Source organism: Silurus meridionalis, chromosome 12, assembly GCF_014805685.1.
Source record: "Silurus meridionalis isolate SWU-2019-XX chromosome 12, ASM1480568v1, whole genome shotgun sequence".
In the NCBI taxonomy this organism is placed as follows: Eukaryota; Metazoa; Chordata; class Actinopteri; order Siluriformes; family Siluridae; genus Silurus; species Silurus meridionalis.
The window spans coordinates 3211744-3231598 of record NC_060895.1 but is presented as its reverse complement, the minus strand read 5'-3'; the positions used below and the strand labels follow the sequence as shown (position 1 = coordinate 3231598).

The following is a 19855-nucleotide window of genomic DNA, read 5'->3' as shown; positions in this document are numbered from 1 at the left end:
TCGTGACTAATTCTGAAACCCCACCAGATTCGTCAACGGCCTTTCTGAATTCCGAGGAACTGTGCTGAAGTGACCTCGAAAGACTGAACCTGTACCGACATGATGGTTCCTCTGCGCACAAAGAAGGTTCCGTGAAGAAATGCTTTCCTTGGTTGGAAGATGAAGAAGATACTGTGGAGATGCTCCAATCCTATCGAAGGATTCCCGGTTCCTCGGTTCACCTCCGTCAGTAACCTGACTTCGCTTACACACATGTAGATAAATGGAATCTCACGGAACGTCTTCCCGGAAGAACGGAGATTATTACAGCAAATGGGGAATAAATGTGGAACGGGATGTTCAAAAAGAACCACCTTATGGTCCATACAGTGTGTGTGTGTGTGTGTGTGTGTGTGTGTGTGTGTGTAGTACATGGAGAAAAATTGTTTTCGAACGTAATTGATCCGAACCTAATCATCTTGCAGCCTGCTGACGGTCAGGAGATAAACATCTCCCTGTTATCAGGGCGGAAAGGAGGAAAAAAACGCGTGTGAAAGACGAGCGCAATCACGTGAAACGAGACGCAATAAGTGCCTGGCAATCTGTTTCATTATGGATGTCGCCTCTGTCAACACTGACGACCTGCACGACCGAGTCGCTTTAAACACAGGGTTTAATTAAGACGCCTATCGGTTTCCACGACGCGAGTGATGGCGAGGGATAAGAAGGAAAAAACACACACATCCCGTTCTATATTGAGTCCCTTTTCGCTCAAGGAGATTTTACAGAGATTTTTCCAGATATTTGTGTGAGATTTCATTGAGCCACAAGGACGTTAGGAAAGTCAGGAGCTCTCTATACATCTTCCACATCTTCCAAGCAGATCTTCATGGAGTTGGCTTTGTGCCCAGGCGCATCGTCACGCTGGAACGTTTTGGCGCACTAGGTTCAATCGAAGGCCCGATTTATTTTGGGTTTTTTCAACAAAAAAAAACGCGGGGGTCCCGATACTTTTGGTTTCCACATACGCCGAATGCGTCCTTGACAATATCACGTGTCAGTGGAAGCTATTTGACTACAACGGACCCAATCCGACTTTCAAATCACTTCCTGTTATAACCTACGTTCTAGCAGCTATCAATGAAATTCAAGACTCCGCCCACTTTTCCTGTTATGGAGCTGGGTGTAACCATCAACCGCTACGGTATGTTTGAGTGTGGCATTAGAACGCCATAGCGGTTTGCACTGGTTTAGGCTTTAGTGGTGTGTGTGTGTGTGTGTGTGTGTGTGTGTGTGTGTGTGTGTGTCCTACCTTGGCAGTCTGAGCGTAATATAGCGTCCTCCCACGCAATTTGAAGTAGCGTCTCTTCCAGCGCTGGAAAGAGTTCGTCTGTTTCATCAGCTTCCCCTCTTTCAACACCGTCTAACACACACACACACACACACACACACACACACACACGGAGGTCAGGCATCAACACCGTGCACTGTATTTATTCGTCATGTACTTCCTGGAAAACCAGTCACTTCATTGCTGGGATTGTGTTGCGTCGCCGTGACAACGATTTCCACAATCCGTCCATGGAATCGAGAAATCACAAGCGGCGAATCTTTACAATTGGGCCGTGATGTACTTTTTATCTGTTTCGAGTTACGTCTGACGACGCAGAGCGTTTTCCCGAAAAGCGCCAGTAATTATGATCTGAAATGATGTGTGTGTGTGTGTGTGTGTGTGTGTGATACTCGTTCCGTTCTCAAGCCTCTCAGCCTTATACTCAAGGCAGTTGTCATGGCTACACCATGTCTTAGGACATGTCAGATAGCGTAATGGTTGACTGTTACAATGTAATAAACCAGAATCGATGCTCGACAAAAAAAGTTCACCGATAGTAACACACACACACACACACACACACACACAAACACACAATTATTACGGGGGGGAAATAATGAACGTAACGAGTTATTACACAAGCAACAGACCTGATCGCCGTACATCTCCATGTCCATCCCTCTCTGAGCATGCGCTCATATCATACTGATGTCTATCTCGCTTGTTCTCGCGCTTTATATGTTTCGCGCTCTTTCAACACACACACACACACACACACACACACACACACACACACTTCAGCGTCTTTTTTTTTTTGGGTTTCCGTTTCTGATTAAAAAAAAAAAAAAAAAAAGGTCACGCTAAAGCTTCTCAAAGTGTGTGTATAAGAACACGTGTGGTTTTCGGTCTCACTCGACCACCTCTGTGCACACTGCTGATTCTGCAGGTATATGAGCTGACATTCTGGTCTCACACACACACACACACACACACACACACACACAAACAAACATCCCTTTCATCTCAGTCTCAAACCGCTGGAACATGGACTGATCAACCAGAAACGACCTTTTCGTCTCACACACACACACACACACACACACACACACACACACACACAAACACACACAATATGCATAAACGAACACGTTAATAACGTTTTAATAACAAATATCGAAATTAAAACCTTTAGGGCGACTCACATTTATTTAGTCTTTTCATTACTCAGACTTCATTTCGTATCACTAAACATTTTTACGCCAAGCACAGAAATCCGGCGATTAAAACCGTCCGTGTGGAAACATTGTAAAAGTTCCACTTGGTGTCCTGACGATTTAAGTTAAAACACCACAATTACATTAAAACGTTTAATAATATGTTAATAATAAACATACATTTGCATAAAGCATCAATATTTGTTTATGCCCATGTTGATTAGAGTATAAAATTTGAGGGTATTAATTAAATAGGGTACATTTAAAACAGATAAAAATGTGCGATTAAGTTACAATCACGAGTAAACTATATACAAATAAATAAATAAATAAATAAATATACATACATATGACATACACATTATATATATATATATATATATATATATATATATATATATATATATATATATATATAAACTTATTAAACGTAAATAACCTTTTTAATTTTTATATATTTATATATATAAACCAGGGTCCAAAAGGAAACATGGTTATTGTGTATATTCCGCTCTTTCCCCGCGGAACCGTTATTCTTTAGCGGGATGGTGGCTGAGGGCTAAGCGCCGGACTGCAGCACATCTTCCGCCTCACCACCACAGGAAAGCCCGAGGCTGCTGCGGCCCTCCACGGGTCTCATGGCTTCGGAGTAACGGTCATTAAGCCGAAGCTGCATCTCATACAGGCGACCACGTCGCAGCGGCGGCTTGCTTACCTTACTGCGGATCTGGCCGGAAGTGGACACTTTGCGGATGAGCTTCTGCGGCGCACCGGGCTCGTGCTCCGCATCGCTGTCCGAGGACTCGTCCAGGGCGCGGGGTCCGTCCGCCGCCACCGCCGCTGCCATCCTCACACACTCTCCCCCACTAGAGGAGAGCCGCGCGCTCCTGCGGTCCGCACACAGGAACCACAGCGCCTACTTCCGGTCAATACGAGGACTACAGGAAAGGAGACAAAGGAACACAGCGCCTACTTCCGGTCAATACTAGGACTGCAGGAAGAAGTAGGAAAAAAATAAATAAATAAATAAAAGAGAGAAGCACAGCGCCCACTTCCGGTCAACACAAGTATGCAGAAAGGAGTCACACAGTCCAAGCGCCCACCTACGGTACATAAGTGTACAGAAAGGTGTGAGAGAAGCAAAGGACCCACTTCCGGTCAATTTCTGCACTCGCGTGTGGTGACCTTAATTAATTTGATTATCTTAAGAATTCAGGAAAACGTCTCCTAACAAGAAAACAACTCACCATTGTGCCAAACCACAACATCTAACAACTTAAATGGCACCATAAATGCTGCTACTGTGGTCCTGCTGTAACCACACACCCTATTTACTATATGGGTCGCAGAAACACTTCAATAATACATCCTGGATGTGTCCCAAAACATGTCGTATAATGCCGTTTGAGACATGTCCCAAAACACATGCCCATAAAGACCACATGTGGACTACATAAGCCACATAAACACATGATTCTATATACGCTATGGACGTGTCTCAAACCACACACCAGATCCACATATACACCATTATTAATACACTCTGGATGTGTTCCAAACCACACACCGTATCTAATGCATAAGACACATAAAGACCATCATAATACACTATGGACGTGTCCCAAACCACACACCAGATCCACTACACATGCCACATAAACACATCATTATGATTTGATATGGACGTGTCCCAAACCACATCCAAAACACAAGCCAAATAAAGACCATCATTAATGCAACACAGACATCCATTCCAAAACCAATTACTAAATACGGATGTGTCCCAAACCACACAACCTGTTATACACAAGTTATAGAAACATCACCACAGATGTGCGTGCATGAGTGTATGTTATATAATATGATAGAAAGGTGTGTGTGTGAAACTTTAGCTGGGTGGGGTTTGGGGACATGACCCTGCAATGCATGATGGGCAACAAAGCTGCGTGGGAGACACAAAATACAGTTGTATAACCCTGAAAACAGGTCAGGATTGTGTGTGTGTGTGTGTGTGTGTGTGTGTGTGTGTGTGTGTGTGTGTGTGTGTGTGTGTGTGTGGGTGGTGGCTTCCCCAAAAGCAACTTTTCTATTACATTTATCATTGAGTTATCTATACACACACATAGGAACAGGGTGGGAGGGGTGGGGGGGTAGTGTACAGGTGTGTATAAGTACAGACAGTCGAACACACTTTCAGATGTTCAACTGCGGAAGAAGATAAAAAGGAAAATGCTTCATCACTGGAACTTGGTGAGTCAAACTACCTGTGTTTATGAGGGCCACAGCAAAATCAAAGCCAATACTATAGGTACCCGTAAAGCAGATTTGTGTTTTTGTGTGTTTGTACATAGGTAGCGCAATGTATGTTTCCTTCGCTTTCTGGTTGGTATGTAGCCAGGGTATGTCAGTCCCGAATGATCGTAGTCTTTCCCAAAACAATGACAGCTGGGTGCTGTATCCATTGGACGAGATTGACTTTTCATACTGTGATATGATTCTGGAGGCTCCAGTCCCCCTTCCCCCTGCCGATCAAGTGCCCTGGTTCTGTACATGCAGAATGTGTGATAGCAGTAAAGGGGAGAAAGGAGGCATAGGGGACCATGGATTACCAGGTAACACACACACACACATACACACACACTCATGACTGACTGAAGGGACATACACACATTCCTAGGATCTCTCTGGACTCAAATGTTATCAGACCACTAATGCCATTTACATTTACAAATCAGGCTCTTTATACTAATGATACTGCAAAATATTACCCACCTTTTGACATCCTTTAATCAAAACACATCAGCTACAATCAGTGTTTTTAAACAAGTATAATGGCTTCGTTGTGGGGACCTTTTTAAAAGGTGTTAGGTTGTCCCGCAGAGTTTAGCTTTGTCAACTCTAAATTGGACAGCGCTAATATTTATTATTATTTGAATAGCCAATGTGTGCTCCAAATACTATTTAATTCATTGGACAAATGCTTAGGTTGATTTTCTTGGCAATTTTACTCGGGGGTAGTTCTAACCTCTAAGGCTACAACATTTTCCTTGCACAGATGCCTGAAGGGTTTAATAAAAAGTTTTAATTAATAGTTAGCAAAGTGCGGTTGTAGGCAAGGCATATAAAATGCTTACACTTTTGCTATTACAGTAGGGTCTCAGTCCTTCAGGGCACTTGGTCCCGTAGGCGCTTCACTGTTTGTCATTAGGATTCATAGCATATAAACAATTAAACCTTTACTCTTAGGGCTGTGAACTCTTTAGGATCCTTGGTTCTTTTCATCTTTTAGCCTTTAGGGCCTTTAGGGAATTCAGTCATATATTTTTTAAGACTTTTTATTACCTATTCTTACCGTCCTTACCTATCTTTGGATATGACCCTCTTAAACATTATAAACCATGGCATCTGGACCACATACACCTTTTTCCTTAGGCTTGAGTCCTCTTAGCCATTTACATACTTTTTGTTATTAAAGACTATAACATATGAACGAATAAACCTTTTCCTTTAGGGCTGTGAACTCTTTATGGTCCATTGTACTTTTTGTCTTTTAGACTTTAGGGCCTTTTATTCTCTATATAGATAGCATTAATAGCTGTATTTACCCTCAGCATATTCTGAGAACTGTCTGTTATGTTACAGTTGTGTTGACACCATATTATGCGAAATAAATGGTAAAAGAAGTGAAGACACTCACGAGCGTGACGGCATGGATGGTCGCATTAGCATGAAATTTTACATTTTACTTTATAAGTCGACTTTATCCAACAAAGTGTATAGAGGAGGAGCTGAAAGGCTTTATGGACTACAGGACTGCTACATCACTTTCTAAATATAGGCAAGGTCTATTTTCTTTGCATCAATATCAGCAGGCAGTTTAGGGGCATTGTGGAAAATGTAGGTTTGGGAATTAGCAGGGGTCCGTGAAGCATAGAAATCACAACCCATATTATCTATGAAGTTATATGTATAGGTCCATTAAGCTCTGTTAGTGATCAGATTAAACTATAATCAATTGCACAGTTAAAGCAAGTGTGTTTTTTTAACAGGAAGTCCTGGACCTCAAGGATTAAGGGGGCTGACAGGACCTCGTGGTACACAGGGATTTGCAGGACCTATAGGACTGAAGGGTAAGATGGAAACCCACACACATAACAAAAAGACAAAAACTGACCATAATATTATGAAGCAAACAAATCCTTTCACAACCCCAGGTGAGAAAGGTGATGAAGGACTGAAAGGAGAACGAGGTCCAGTGGGACTAATGGGCTCTAAAGGAGAGCAAGGATTCAAAGGTCAGTTAAAATTAAATCCTGCTTGAATCTGTATAGCTCACTTTGTACATGTGACTTTATTATACCCATATGTGAGTTCCAGGCGATAAAGGGGATCGTGGTATGGATGGTGTTGTCGGAGAGCCAGGTCTAAAGGGAGATGATGGTCAGTGTCCACTGAGCTGTGATTCATTTCCTGGTCCTCCAGGTGAACCGGGTCTTCCTGGTCCGGTAGGATTACCTGGGTTGCATGGGCAGGTTGGAGCTCCAGGGGTTTCAGGTCTGAAAGGTGATCCAGGCCTAGATGGCACACCAGGCACACCTGGGCTCCCAGGGTATAAAGGTGAACCAGGCAAAGAGGCAAACTGTTCATGTAAGGATGGACAAAAAGGTGAAGTGGGACCTGTAGGATCTAAGGGAACTAAGGGAGAGCTTGGGCCGAGGGGTTCTCAGGGTCTTGCAGGAAACACAGGTCCTAATGGAGAGCCAGGGGAGATGGGACTAATGGGAATTCCTGGTCCATGCAGCCCAGCCATACAGTCAGCATTCTCTGCCGCACTAAGATCAGCGTATCCAGCTGCCAACCAGCCAATAGCGTTCGGGCGCATCATCTATAACCTGCAGCAGCACTACAACCCAATCACAGGCGTGTACACAGCACCAGTCAATGGCACCTATGCCTTCAGCTTCCACGTCACCACCTCAACTCGCACCCTGAAGGTTGGACTCTTCTGGAACTTTCAGCCCATAGTGAAGAGCACACAGGCTTTAGAATTAGGCTCTGCCTCCCAGAAAGTGGTGCTACATCTGACTTTGGGGGATCAGGTGTGGCTCCAAGTGAAGGACAATTTCAATAATGGAATGTTCACTAGTTCTGAAGTCAGTAGCACCTTCAGTGGCTTCCTGCTTTATCCTGACAACTGTGACGACATCATGGGGCGAGAGATAACTCCACCAAACATTAACGGAGTGTATACATGGGGGGATCCCTAATGTCTAGACCCCAAATACATAACGATCACAAACCCAAAGCTATGCACTAGGAAGAAAACTTGCAAACTGGAAGATTCTGTGAAATGTATGGCATGTCCAACTAGAGACACCTTAAAACCCTGCCTAGAACCCTTATAACACTAACTTTGCTCCCTGCCCCCTAATTGGTCAATCTTGAATCTTGAAACATGAACACATTAAATCTGAAGGCTAGACATATTGTGAAGCCCATCTCAACCCCTAATTTCAAAACCTACTCCCTACACCCGAACCCCCTCCCCAAACCCAAACATTAGAATTAAAAACTTTTTGATTAAAAGCATTAAAAGTGTGTGTCGCTCTTATGCGTTATTGACTATATCTATTATATATATTTGGGATGTAACACAATATGAATATATTATTTGTATCATTATATCCATTTGAGACTAGGATCCTGTGGGTTGCAGCTTAGGTGGGCAAACTGGAAAATGGCTTGTAATGTAAAATTCTTTAGGCATGAACAAAAGTAAGTTCTTGCTAATGCACAGAAAAAAGCCAACTTGTAGAATTTGGCTTTGAATTGGATTTCATTGCTTTCGGTTTTCAATCAGGATTTAATCTTAGGATGTAGTAGTTTTCGAGATTGTGGTAAGGGGTAACTCAGTGGCTAAGTCGCTCTGGATGACGGAATCTACCAAATGCCATAAATGTAAATGTAGTAGATCGGTGGTTAAAATGTTGGACATCTGATGAAAAGGTTAGGATGAAAGAGGGTATTCAAATCACAGCACCACCAAGCTGCCACCCACAAATGATCTGGACAAGGGCGTCCACCATAAATGTAAAGTAAATGCAGTTCTAGTATTCGGTTAGTCCTCGACAATGCCATACCCTATTTAAATGACCTTTATTCTGTTTAACATTTTGCTATGTTAAATATTGTACCTGGAACAAAGAGTCCATGCAAGTGCCATCTGATCCATCAGTGTGTGTGATCCAGTAAACAGTAGCAGGTGTTGCCTTTGTTAGATCTGTGCGGAGATAAGAGTGTATCACAGCATCGCTGTGTGTGTGTGTGTTGGGGTGGGTCTATACTCTTGGGCATGTTTAAAAGGTGTGTGTGTGTGTACAGTGTGTTTTACACCAAAATTTCACTACAAAACACACATCCAGCATCAGTTACACACTACGTTTTTATTCATTATTTAGCAAACACGTTGCTGAGGAAACACAGATTGCTAGTACGGATAACTAGCGCTTTATCCAGCTTATATACGTTTATGCTAACACTGTATAGCAAATACAGGATGTGGGGGAAAAGAGATGACCAGAGGCTCACGAGTCCTCGTTGGATTCGTCGTCATCGCCGACCACACCTTTGAGATAGGAGCGCTTGAACTCCTCAAACACCATGTCCATGTCCTCACTACACACACCCCCACACACAAAAGAAAACAATCAGGCATGGGTGCTAACAAGTTATATAATGCTGTATTGCCATCTACAGTCGTAGACGTGCAGAACATTTTTATTTTCATTTTGATTTTGCAACTTATAAAGCATCAACATTAGTATGTAATTTACATGACTACTGTTGGAAATAGCAAATGTACATTATATCCTTTAATTTTGCTACCTATATGCTTCCATAATATAAAAGTTTTATCTGGTCCATCGAGTATTTCCAAAATTGTCCTGAAGGCCACATTCGTTTTGCATTTTTCCTGCAATAGCATGTGTTTCAGGTGATTTTAATAGATGGCGCACTCCAAACGCTACCTACTTTTGCTAAAGCCGAGTCTATTGTCTCTTAAATTCAAAAGTCAACAGTGAGTGTCCTGGAAATGTAATTATTTTTTTCCTACTGAAGTCTGATCAAAGGTTGTATGTCTTTTTTTTCCACTTTTCCACTAAGCATGCTAACTATGCTAGTCAAATGAAAGAAATAATTTTTTTTTTAAACAAACAACTATTCAGGAGCACCAAGGCAGGTTATTTGCTGGCCTTCAAATTAGCCTTAGTGAGAGCAGACGTTCAGCGTGATGAACCATGAACAACACTGAGGTCTGTAATTTATGTTAGTTCATCCCCCTCCCACCATCTGTAACTGGCCTGGGCCCATTTGTCAAATTTTGAATCCCAGTTTGGACCTTGAGCCAAATAGTTTGCCCACCCTTAAGCTAGGCACTTACTTAAATACCACACAAAGCCTGTGGTATAAAACTTGCATGTTAGCATCATTAATACTAAATAATCAAACATTTGTGTATGTGGGTTATGGCTTTCAATCCTCTCGAAAGTGATCTCAGTGCCATGTAAGCTAGTTGGCTAATACCAAGCACCACTGAATAGCCATGAATCATACTATTACTATAAACTATAGAACTACTATTGGTTCTTTTTAGGAAAAAAAATGCTTACCCATCTTTAACTGTTAAACCCCGTTGAAAAAAAAAGAGAGGAAAGAAAGAAGAAGAAAAAAAGATTTCAGTCAGTAATGAAAAAGCGAGCACCTCAGCTACTCCTAACTACAATGCAGCTTTACTAGAACCTGACAGAAATTATTGCTAATGAGAAAGCTAACAGAATGGTTTACCACAGATTTCAACAAACAGTAAACAAGAAGGCTAACGAGAATTAATGTTTCATTCTCTAGAATGGACGGAATCAGATTCCCCACAATGTCAAGAAAACATTAAGATTATATATTTATTTTGGATTTTTTATATGTGAGTTCTGGTGCTAATTTCTTGGCTGCTGCTGTATTTCTGTGATTCCTGTGACGAGTTATACTTAAACCATAGCAGATAGAATGCTAAGATCTTTGCCCTTAGCCTTTAGGAGTCAGTCTTTTAACTGCAGTATCCTCAGCGCTTTATATTTAGCCTTTAAAGACATTACATTTAGCCGTTAGAATAAGCCGTTAAAATGTGTTTTGTGAACCAAGAGGTAATGCTTACAACTTTGCCTTTAGGGCCTTTAAGCTTTCATCATTTGCTGTAAAACATTGTAGGCCAAGGCATATAAAATGCTCACACTTTTGCTATTAGTCTCAGTCCCTTAGGGCACTTAGTCCCGTAGGCCCTTAGAGCTTCACTGTTTGTCATTAAAGACCATAACATCTAAACAAATAAACCTTTACCTTTAGGGCTGTAAACTCTTTTTGGTCTTTTGTACTTTTTGTCTTTTAGCCTTTAGGGACTTTTATTCCCTATATATACCTTTTTAGCCGTATTTTACCCTCAGCATGTTCTAAGAACTGTCTGTCATGTTACAGTTGTGTTGACACCATAATATTTGAAATTAATTGTAAAAGTAATGAAGACACTCACGAGCATGACGGCATGGGCGGTGTCATTAGCATGAAATTTGACATTTTACTTTAGAATTCGACATTATCCAACAAGGTGTATAGAGGAGGAGCTGAAAGACTTTATGGACTACAGGACTGCTACATCACTTTCTAAATGTAGGCAAGATTTGTTTCCTTTGTATCACTATCAGCAGGCAGTCCAAGGGCATTGTGGATAATGTAGCTAATCTAAGAAAAAATAGAGGTGATGAAGGCATTTTTTGTCTCAGTCCTTTGGAGTCCTCAGTCTGTCACCATTGGCATCCAATAGGGACCATAGCCTGTGAAATATTTAACACCTTTTTGCTTTACATTTCATGTCCAACTTACAGGGGTCCATTGCAAACATTGCCTTTCAAATACTTACATTTTGGCTTGTAGCCTTTAGCACATTTTGGCTTTTTTTTTGCCTTCTCTTTATGTCCTTATGGACATAACTCCAGGTACATTACAGACTATGGAATCTGGACTAATTACACCTTCGTCCTTAGCCTTGAAGGTCCTTGGACATTATGTACTATTGAAGTTAGAAGGCTAACATCCTTCCACCTAGCTTAGCTTTTAGAATCTTTAATCTCTTACTTGTAGTATTGTTAGCTTTTAGAGCTTCATTATTTGCTTACATTTTTGCCCTTTAACCCTTTAGGGCTGTTAATGCAGAGCCACAATTCTCTAGGTTGGTATTCTTTTTCATTTTAATATTAGCTCACCTTCCACAGGTTTAGGATGCATGAGTAGAAATGGCACCTCCACAGCAACCTCGCTACACACACACAAACAGATTGTATACAGTATAAAGGTTCAGGTTTATTTTGAAGAATATTCAATCATAACATTCGTATGATTGTGTAGAATTTGGTCCATACCTTGAACCGATCATGCTGTAAAGGCCAAAACAGAAAATCGATTTACTCTCAATAAAAATTCTATAACATTAAAATAAACTATGCGTGATACATTTTGAATGCTGCAACGCACACACACACACACACACACACACACACACACACACACACACACACACACACTTACCCAGCTGCTGTTCCTCTGACCACCACTCTATAGGACACCAGTATCCCCAAAATCTCCTTCAGCACCTCTGCCTTCACTCTGCACACACAAGTACATACTCAGGTTTTTCCTCCCCCATAAGCCTTTAGAGCTTTTAACCTTTGCAGAGCAAAATCCTTCAGTATTAAAATTTAAGGTCCATACACTTTTATACCCATTTACATTTGAGACCAAAGGCTTTAGAATGCTAAAATCTGTGCCCTTTGCCTTTAGGGCCTGTTTTTTTTTTTTCTTTTGTCTTAAACCAAATTTTGTCTCAGTCCTTCACCTTTGCCCTTTAATAAAAACAGCCTGTGGAATATTTAACACATTTTTGCTTACATTTTACACATTAGCCTTCAGGCACGAATTTCTTTAGGGCAAATGGTCCTTTAGGGTCTTAGATCTTTATTGCCTTTATTGACAATAGCAAAAAGAACATTTAATTCTTTGTATTTAAGTCCTTGAGTTCCTTAAGATAATTTTGTCTATTAGCCTTTAGGGCCTTTAATTCTTTATAGCTAGCCTTTATGATTTTTGGTCTCTTTCTTAGCCTCTTGATGAAATATGATGCCCTCACATGCTAGAGGAAGCCAGGTTGGTGTCCTCATGCTTCAGCTTCCCATCCAGTGCTAAGCCCCGCCTCTCACGGTTGTTCTGCAGTAAGGGGTACATAGTGTACACTTTCTTCAGGCTGGTCCCAGATGGCACCAGGTCTCTACGGCAAACATCAACAATGATGTCATTCATTGAGGTTATGAGATAAGATCCAAATTGAGTACACATGCAAATGTGTGTGTGTGTGTGTGTGTGTGTGTGTGTGTGTGTGTGTGAGAGAGAATGTGTCTTACGTGGTCTCCTCACAGGCTACAGATTTTGTGTATTTATCATTAGAGTACAGCACCACGTTAGTCACCTGTTCAACTGTGGGTGAGAAGAAAAAAAAGAGAAAATAAACCGTTTTGTGTGTGTGTGTGTGTGTGTGTGTGTGTGTGTGTGTGTTGGGGGCTTGTTACCTGATAGTGTGAGGTTCTTTACATCCTTGCTGGAGCTATTATCAATGTCCACACTGACACTGATGGGCTCACCATGATAATATGTCTGTGAGATAGATAGATAGATAGATAGATAGATAGATAGATAGATAGATAGATAGATAGATAGATAGATAGATAGATAGATAGATAGATAGATAGATAGATAGATAGATAGATAGATAGATAGATAGATAGATAGATAGATAGATAGAGAAAGAAAGAAAGAAAGAAAGAATAAGAAGGAGAAGGATAGAACAAGTGAGAGAAAGAAAAAACATGAAAAAAGAGACAAAAAGGAGACAGAGATAGAGATTGAGAAAGTGGATAGATGGATAGATGGATGGATGGATAAAACATGATTAAAATGAAGGTGATTACTGAAGATCTGAATAAAAGCATCTTTTTTGCCTCGGGTTTCAGTCTGAACAGCGCCGCAGAAACAGCTGTGCGAGTATTAGCAAGTTAGCGTAGCCACTAAACAGGAATTCCCACCTCTTTCTCGAGAGCGACGCGCATGTGCAGCGGTTTGTCCGACACTGTGAACTCGCACGTCGTCTCGTTAGATGGAGGAGGGCCGCCTTTATCAGGGGCGTACTGCACCTTCCTTATAGCTAAACGCACTGAGCTCCTACAAAAAGAGAGAGAGAAAGAGAGAGAGAGAGATCAGGGAAAGGTATATATCATATTTATGTGATTGCTCATATACACAGTATGTGCAAAGGTTTGTTTACACCTGACGGATTGGGATGTCCTCCGTTTTAACATTCCACATTAAGTACCCATTTGCTCTTATAATAAGTTTCACTTTTCTGGGAAGATGTTTCACCATATTTTGTGGAGACACAAGGATGTTGGTAAAGTCAAGTATTGATGTAGGTGAGGGTAAAGAGGCCTGGGGTGATGTTCACTTTCATATTGTTCAACAGGGTTGAGGGTCAGAGGTGTAGAGATCTTCCAGCCCATGGAATGCACATCTTCATGGAGTTGGATCAGTGAACAGTGGTATAAAAACAGGTTTGGGTCTCGTAGTGAACGAAAACTTTATTTCTACACTTTAATTCTACACATCAGTCGTTTTTTTTAATGTATTCCCTTCCTTTTTTCACCAACAGATGTCGCCATTGCATCACTGTGTCCCTTATGCACTACATATTGTTTGCACCTGTATCCAATTACTTTCGTGTGTATTTAAGTTTTCCCTTTGTCTCCGTTTCTTTGCTTGGTTGTTGAACTTACGGTGTCTTCCTCTCGCATTTTGATTTTCCTGTGTCGCCCATTATAAGTTGTTGTCTTCGAGCTATTATCAGTGAACAACTTGTCAAGTTCTTCAAAAGACTTTTTCCCGTTTAAAGTTGTGGATTTACTTTTTGACGTTTTCTGCCATCCTGCTGTATGTTTCGGGTCTCAATTTGTCGATTCCTACCCTTTCGCTGTTGCGATTTGCCTGGAATTGGCTTTTTCTCCACTTTTGCATACTTCTGAACTTTATAAATAAATTAAATAAATTATAAATAGATGGAACCTGTTCGAGGATGAGGAGATGTATAATTATGTGCCTCCAACTATGTGGAAACAGATATGGCAGGAAAAGTCAGGCGTCCCAAAACTTTTGCTCATACAGTGTATGTATGTATGGATCTGGTTGTTACCTCTTATGAGCTTTTTCATCCTGGTTCTCAGCACAGAAAGCCTTCACCTCAAACTCCACTGCACAGTTCTACACACACACACACACACACACACACACACACACACACACACACACACACACACACACACACACAAAATGCACACACTTTTTTCAGTGGGCACTTAATATCAATTAGTGAAAATCTAACCTTATCAGGACACAACACACTGACACAAAAACACAATACACAAATTGACAACAATAATACACAAAACAACAATAAAACACAAAACAGTCCGCAGCTGCTCTGTAAACTACTGACAAAAAGTCGCACAATGTGAATGACGTGATTGTGTGTGTGTGCGTTTTATTGTTGTAGCTGTGTTGAATTATATAAACGAGTTATGTTGTTTATGTGTGTGTTATTGTAGTGTTGTAAGGTTGTAGGTGTGTGCATTCTCAGTATTGTTGTGTTGTAATGATTGTTGTGTTACTGTAGTAAATAGGTGTGTGTGTGTGTGTGTGTGTGTGTGTGTGTGTGTGTACTGTTCTTGTCGTTGTCATGGTTACCTTGCCCTCGTCAGTAGGTGCAGGCTGCAAAGCCACAGAGCACGGCAGGTTATCAGGAAACTGAAACACACAATGTCAAGAACACACATCACCTATTTGTACAACTACTCAGCTTCAGCCTTTAGGGCACGTTAAAAACAATCGGTTAAAACTAGTGATTTTTATGATTCCCTGTTAGCCTTTAGGGCATTTAGTGCTAGCCTCTAGGGCACATAAAATTGCTTAGTCTTTAAAACTTAGACCATTTGCACGTTGCCTTTAGGGCATTTTTGCTCTTCCACCTTTTCCGCTGGACCGTATTCCTAAACCATTATTCCTTCTGTTTTACAATTTTTGGGCACTTTGTCTTTCATCGACAGCCTTTAGGGAAATACTGTAGTAATTAAGTATGTGTGTTGGTGATTAGGTGTTTTTGGCTGTTAGCCTTTAGAGCACCTGGTGTTTAGTCTTTTAAACTTTTAAACAATTTGTAATTTGTCTTTAGGGCATTGTCTTTATCAGTTTTATTTAGACGTTTTGGGCAATAAGGCAATCACCGATGGGCTTGCACGTTCCCTCGAGGGCATTTTCTCTCTCCTACCTTGGTCTTTGCACTTTAATCCTTTGCTATTAGTCGTTCAATGTTAGACTTTTGGGAACTTAGTCCTTCACAGATAGCTTTCAGGGTGCTTAATCTTTTTTACTCTTGGACTTGAGGCTGCTTATTACTGCAATGCATTTATAGTGCTTGTTTTTCAGTTTTTAACCTTTAGGCATATAAATCCTGGTTTTCAGACAAAGCTTTGTCCTCATAACCTAGTTATCTATCGTTTGCCTTTAGAGCAGTGTCTGTACTTCCCTTCCAAAACTTTTTAAAAGTTCCTTTTTGGCCTTTAGTTTTTTATTTATTCCTTTTTAACCCTTACTATATAACCCTCCCCTGGCCTTCAGGGCCTGTAAATAGCTCAAATTTCAATTGATCGGAGCAACACAACATTTTTTTTTTCAGATTTTGAGTCCTTCACTGTTACCTCAAAGAAGAAAGGATAGGCGTTGTTTCCGAGTTTACGCAACAGCCTTTCCTGCAGTTTGGTGTGGATGCTGCGGTCGAGGTCCTGCAGCGGGGGATACACCTGCCTCGTGCACACGTAGATATCTCTCCGAAACGCCCAGCCTAGTATATCTGCATCATCGCGTCCATAACGGAACGTACATGACAACATGACGTATACTGACCCACACACACACACATACACACACACAAACACACACGGTTATGTTAATTTGTTCATTCAGTGTTCTATAACAAACACTATAAATCCAAGTCCAAGAGTGCAAATTTAAGTACCCTAATAGTGAAGTAGTAAAGTGTAAATAAAAAAAAAAAAGTTGAAGGAAAAAATGTTCTAAAGAAAAAGTGCTAATTGCTTAAGTTCTAAAGACTGAGCAATTTTATCTTCACCCTCTAGTGGTTAATGTTTAGTAACTTACCTTTCTTTCCTTTGATTTGCTGCGGATCCAGTAGCACTACGCCATCTAAGACACACACACACACACACACACACACACACACACACACACACACACACAGTATTACACAGCTCAAGTAAAATATTAAGCAATTCATACAGGACAAAGTATTACCACCACTTAGCATTAGCCTGTTGGGCACTACATCTACCATTTAAATAAAGAATCATATCATTCACGTACCAAACAAATACAAGACACCAACAAGTTCCTTTAGTGAGCACTTACTTTTTCACCCCCAGCCTTTGTGGCACCAATACTCTTTTATCCCTATCCTTTAGGGCTTTTTTATGCATTTACCTTTTGGAAATTTGAAGTACAATTACACCACACCTTAGCTAGCTAGTTTTCTCCGCCTCCAAGGCTGTGACAGACAGGTGGACTTACCAACAGGATCGATGGAGTCACAATGATCCACAAAGTCCCGCCTCCCCATGTAAATACCCACCTGGCATCACACAAACAAAAGGATACTCATAAGAACCAATAGATTTGTCATGGAGCAGCAAGCATGAACAGAAAAAGATGGAACGCGATTCTTACCGATTTGTCACGTGACAGCTTTTTGTAAATGACGTGCTTTGGACTCATGATGACCCTGAAAGAGAAAATTGACGCTTGAGGATCTTTTTCAATATGGCCACCATCACGTGATCATTATGCGTCAAAAACCGATGTTTTATACATACAACAATCTTGAACTGCCATTTTCTCTCAACTTACAGTGTGGTTTACAGACTCTTTTGCCAAAAGTTTTGGGACACCTGACCTTTCCAGCAATATGCAGCAAATTTAGAAGCCGGCAAATGTATCGGACGCCTTTGGATGTGCATTAAATTTTCCCTTTACTTGGACTACAAGACCCAAACTGGAAGATCTCCTGTTATAGAACTCTCCCTAACTGAACACCTTTGGGATCAATTGATCACTCCAGGCCTCCTCACCTCACCTCCATCTGTACCTGACTTTACTAAAACCTTCACAAATCTCCACAAAATCTAGGGGAACATCTGGCCAGAAGAGTTAAGCTCATTATAACAGCAAAAGGGAACTAAATATTGAATGATTTGTACCAACCTTATGGTCAGGTGTCCACAAACTTTTGTCCATATAGTGTATGTATATGATATAATTTGATTATTCGGCTCAGGAGATTCTTTATCTGCCTCCTTCTTATCAGCAGAGTGCGTCTTAGCGTTAATCTCGAAACTGACATCATTGTAATAGAATTATAATGGCATTATGCACACACATACACGCAAGTAGGATTTCATAACCAAATGAGAGAAAGAGACAGAGAGAGAAGGGAGGACAGACAGACAGACAGACAGACAGACAGACAGACAGACAGACAGACAGATAGATAGATAGATAGATAGATAGATAGATAGATAGATAGATAGATAAAGAATGAGAAAAAAGACAAACATGAAAAGAGGGATGGATGGATTGATGGATGGATAGATGGATGGACGGACGGACAAACAGGGAGAAACTCACCTGTGTATGTGTGTGAGAAAGACCCCGAGTACTCAGACAGGTGAAAAGGTCTGTGTTAAGGTGGCCACTGCGGGCAACTGTATTTGTAACGTGTATATGAGAGAAGCTCCGCCTTTACACTGCTCTTATTGGACAAGCTCAATCTGTTGAGTCAGCAGGATTCCTTCTTTCCACCCACATCCTCTCACATTAACACACACTCACACACACACTTGATCAGCGTCACATGTTTCATAAAAGCATTATCCTAACCTGAACCTGTCCAAACCATGAAACCATGAAATGTGTCCAGACCGCCTCCGTGTCTAAACCCGTGTTGTCATAGTCAGCGTTCTGGACTCTCATCTAAGCACAGATTACACACACGGTGAATGTTATCTCACCAATGGGTGGGGTGGGGGGGTCATCTGGGGCTCAGCATAATCGCAAACACACGTGTATGAAGTGTTTGATCATGCATTTGTAATAACGTCCCAGACAGAGCCACGCCATGAAGCATTTTGTCCCAGTAGTCACACCTCAAGGAGTAGGACTGACCCCCTCTCAGGTCAAAAACTATATTGAGAGACAACAAAACAAGAACATATTAGTTCCTCAACCTCTGTCATCAGTTTTTTGGGTTTTTTTTTTAAATCAAGAAAGTGCTTAAACTTAAACTCTTATTGAGTGACAAAACATACTATATGGAAAAGCATTTGTGGACACCTGACCATAAGTTTGGGATGTGCTTCTTTATGAACACCTCGTTCAACATTTGGATCCCATTTGCTGTTATAATAAGTTTCACTCTCCTGGGAAGAGGTTCCAATTGATTTCTTGGAGATTTGTATACACAAGGGTATTAGGAAAGTCAGGTTTATGAACATCTGGACATGCCACATGAAATGGAAACTGTCTATTAAGTGTTCTAAAAGAGTCTTGCTTGACAATAGTATCTTATTAGTTGCAGGACTACATATTTGTGTCCAACCCCTAGAGGTAGGTCTTGCTCAACAGTAGCAATTCTCCAGATACTTCAGAACCAAGGTTGGGAACCTTAGGAATGAGTGATCCGAGTTAGTTTAATAAGGGGAACTATAAACATCTAGACACGCCACATGAAATAGACATTCATGGTATAGAACCCCGAAATCAAAATTGATGTTTTTAAGGTTTGCGAAAGTCTCCCACACAACCCCATTACCATGCTCCCCTAGAAAGTGAAAAACAGACCTGCACCCCTCTACATCACAGACCAGACTTCAATTGCCATCCTCTACTTCTGCTTCATTGGTCCCACCATCTTTCAGGGTACAAGGAAGGTTTGCAGCAAGAAAGGCCTCTTTGCTGTTCTGGCACCAAGGTGGTGGAATAAACTTGAATTGATTTCTGTATGCCATAAATATAATTAAATGTTCTTTAGAACTGTACACAAACCACCCCAGAAGGTAGA

At 41.0% G+C, this 19855-nt stretch overlaps 3 protein-coding genes across 4 annotated transcripts in view; 1 reads left to right on the top strand and 2 right to left on the bottom strand.

Annotated features, from left to right (window-relative positions):
• Window positions 1–3435, bottom strand: part of LOC124394147 (diacylglycerol kinase delta-like) — a 17689-nt gene extending 14254 nt beyond the window's left edge. For both annotated transcript variants that reach the window (XM_046862248.1, XM_046862249.1), the window contains exons 1-2: window positions 3242–3435; window positions 1292–1402 (exon numbers count right to left, since the gene is read on the bottom strand). In XM_046862248.1, coding sequence (XP_046718204.1) covers window positions 1292–1402; window positions 3242–3373 — 243 coding nt within the window. In that variant the 5' untranslated portion in view covers window positions 3374–3435. The remainder of the gene's footprint in view (window positions 1–1291; window positions 1403–3241) is intronic.
• Window positions 3436–6849: 3414 nt separating this feature from the next.
• Window positions 6850–8026, top strand: LOC124394156 (collagen alpha-1(X) chain). The gene has a single exon (XM_046862265.1). It carries the CDS (start codon window positions 6924–6926, stop codon window positions 7791–7793), a length of 870 nt encoding a protein of 289 aa, XP_046718221.1. The 5' UTR covers window positions 6850–6923; the 3' UTR covers window positions 7794–8026.
• Window positions 8027–8954: 928 nt separating this feature from the next.
• Window positions 8955–18577, bottom strand: sagb (S-antigen; retina and pineal gland (arrestin) b). Its single transcript, XM_046862257.1, has 16 exons — window positions 18424–18577; window positions 17467–17521; window positions 17311–17371; window positions 16885–16929; window positions 16425–16624; window positions 15415–15474; window positions 14864–14931; window positions 13707–13842; window positions 13194–13278; window positions 13029–13101; window positions 12758–12895; window positions 12160–12237; window positions 11994–12008; window positions 11838–11890; window positions 10197–10206; window positions 8955–9201 (listed from the first exon to the last, which is right to left on the bottom strand). Exons 2-16 carry the CDS (start codon window positions 17512–17514, stop codon window positions 9111–9113), a joined length of 1161 nt encoding a protein of 386 aa, XP_046718213.1. The 5' UTR covers window positions 17515–17521; window positions 18424–18577; the 3' UTR covers window positions 8955–9110.
• Between the last annotated feature and the right edge of the window lie 1278 nt (window positions 18578–19855).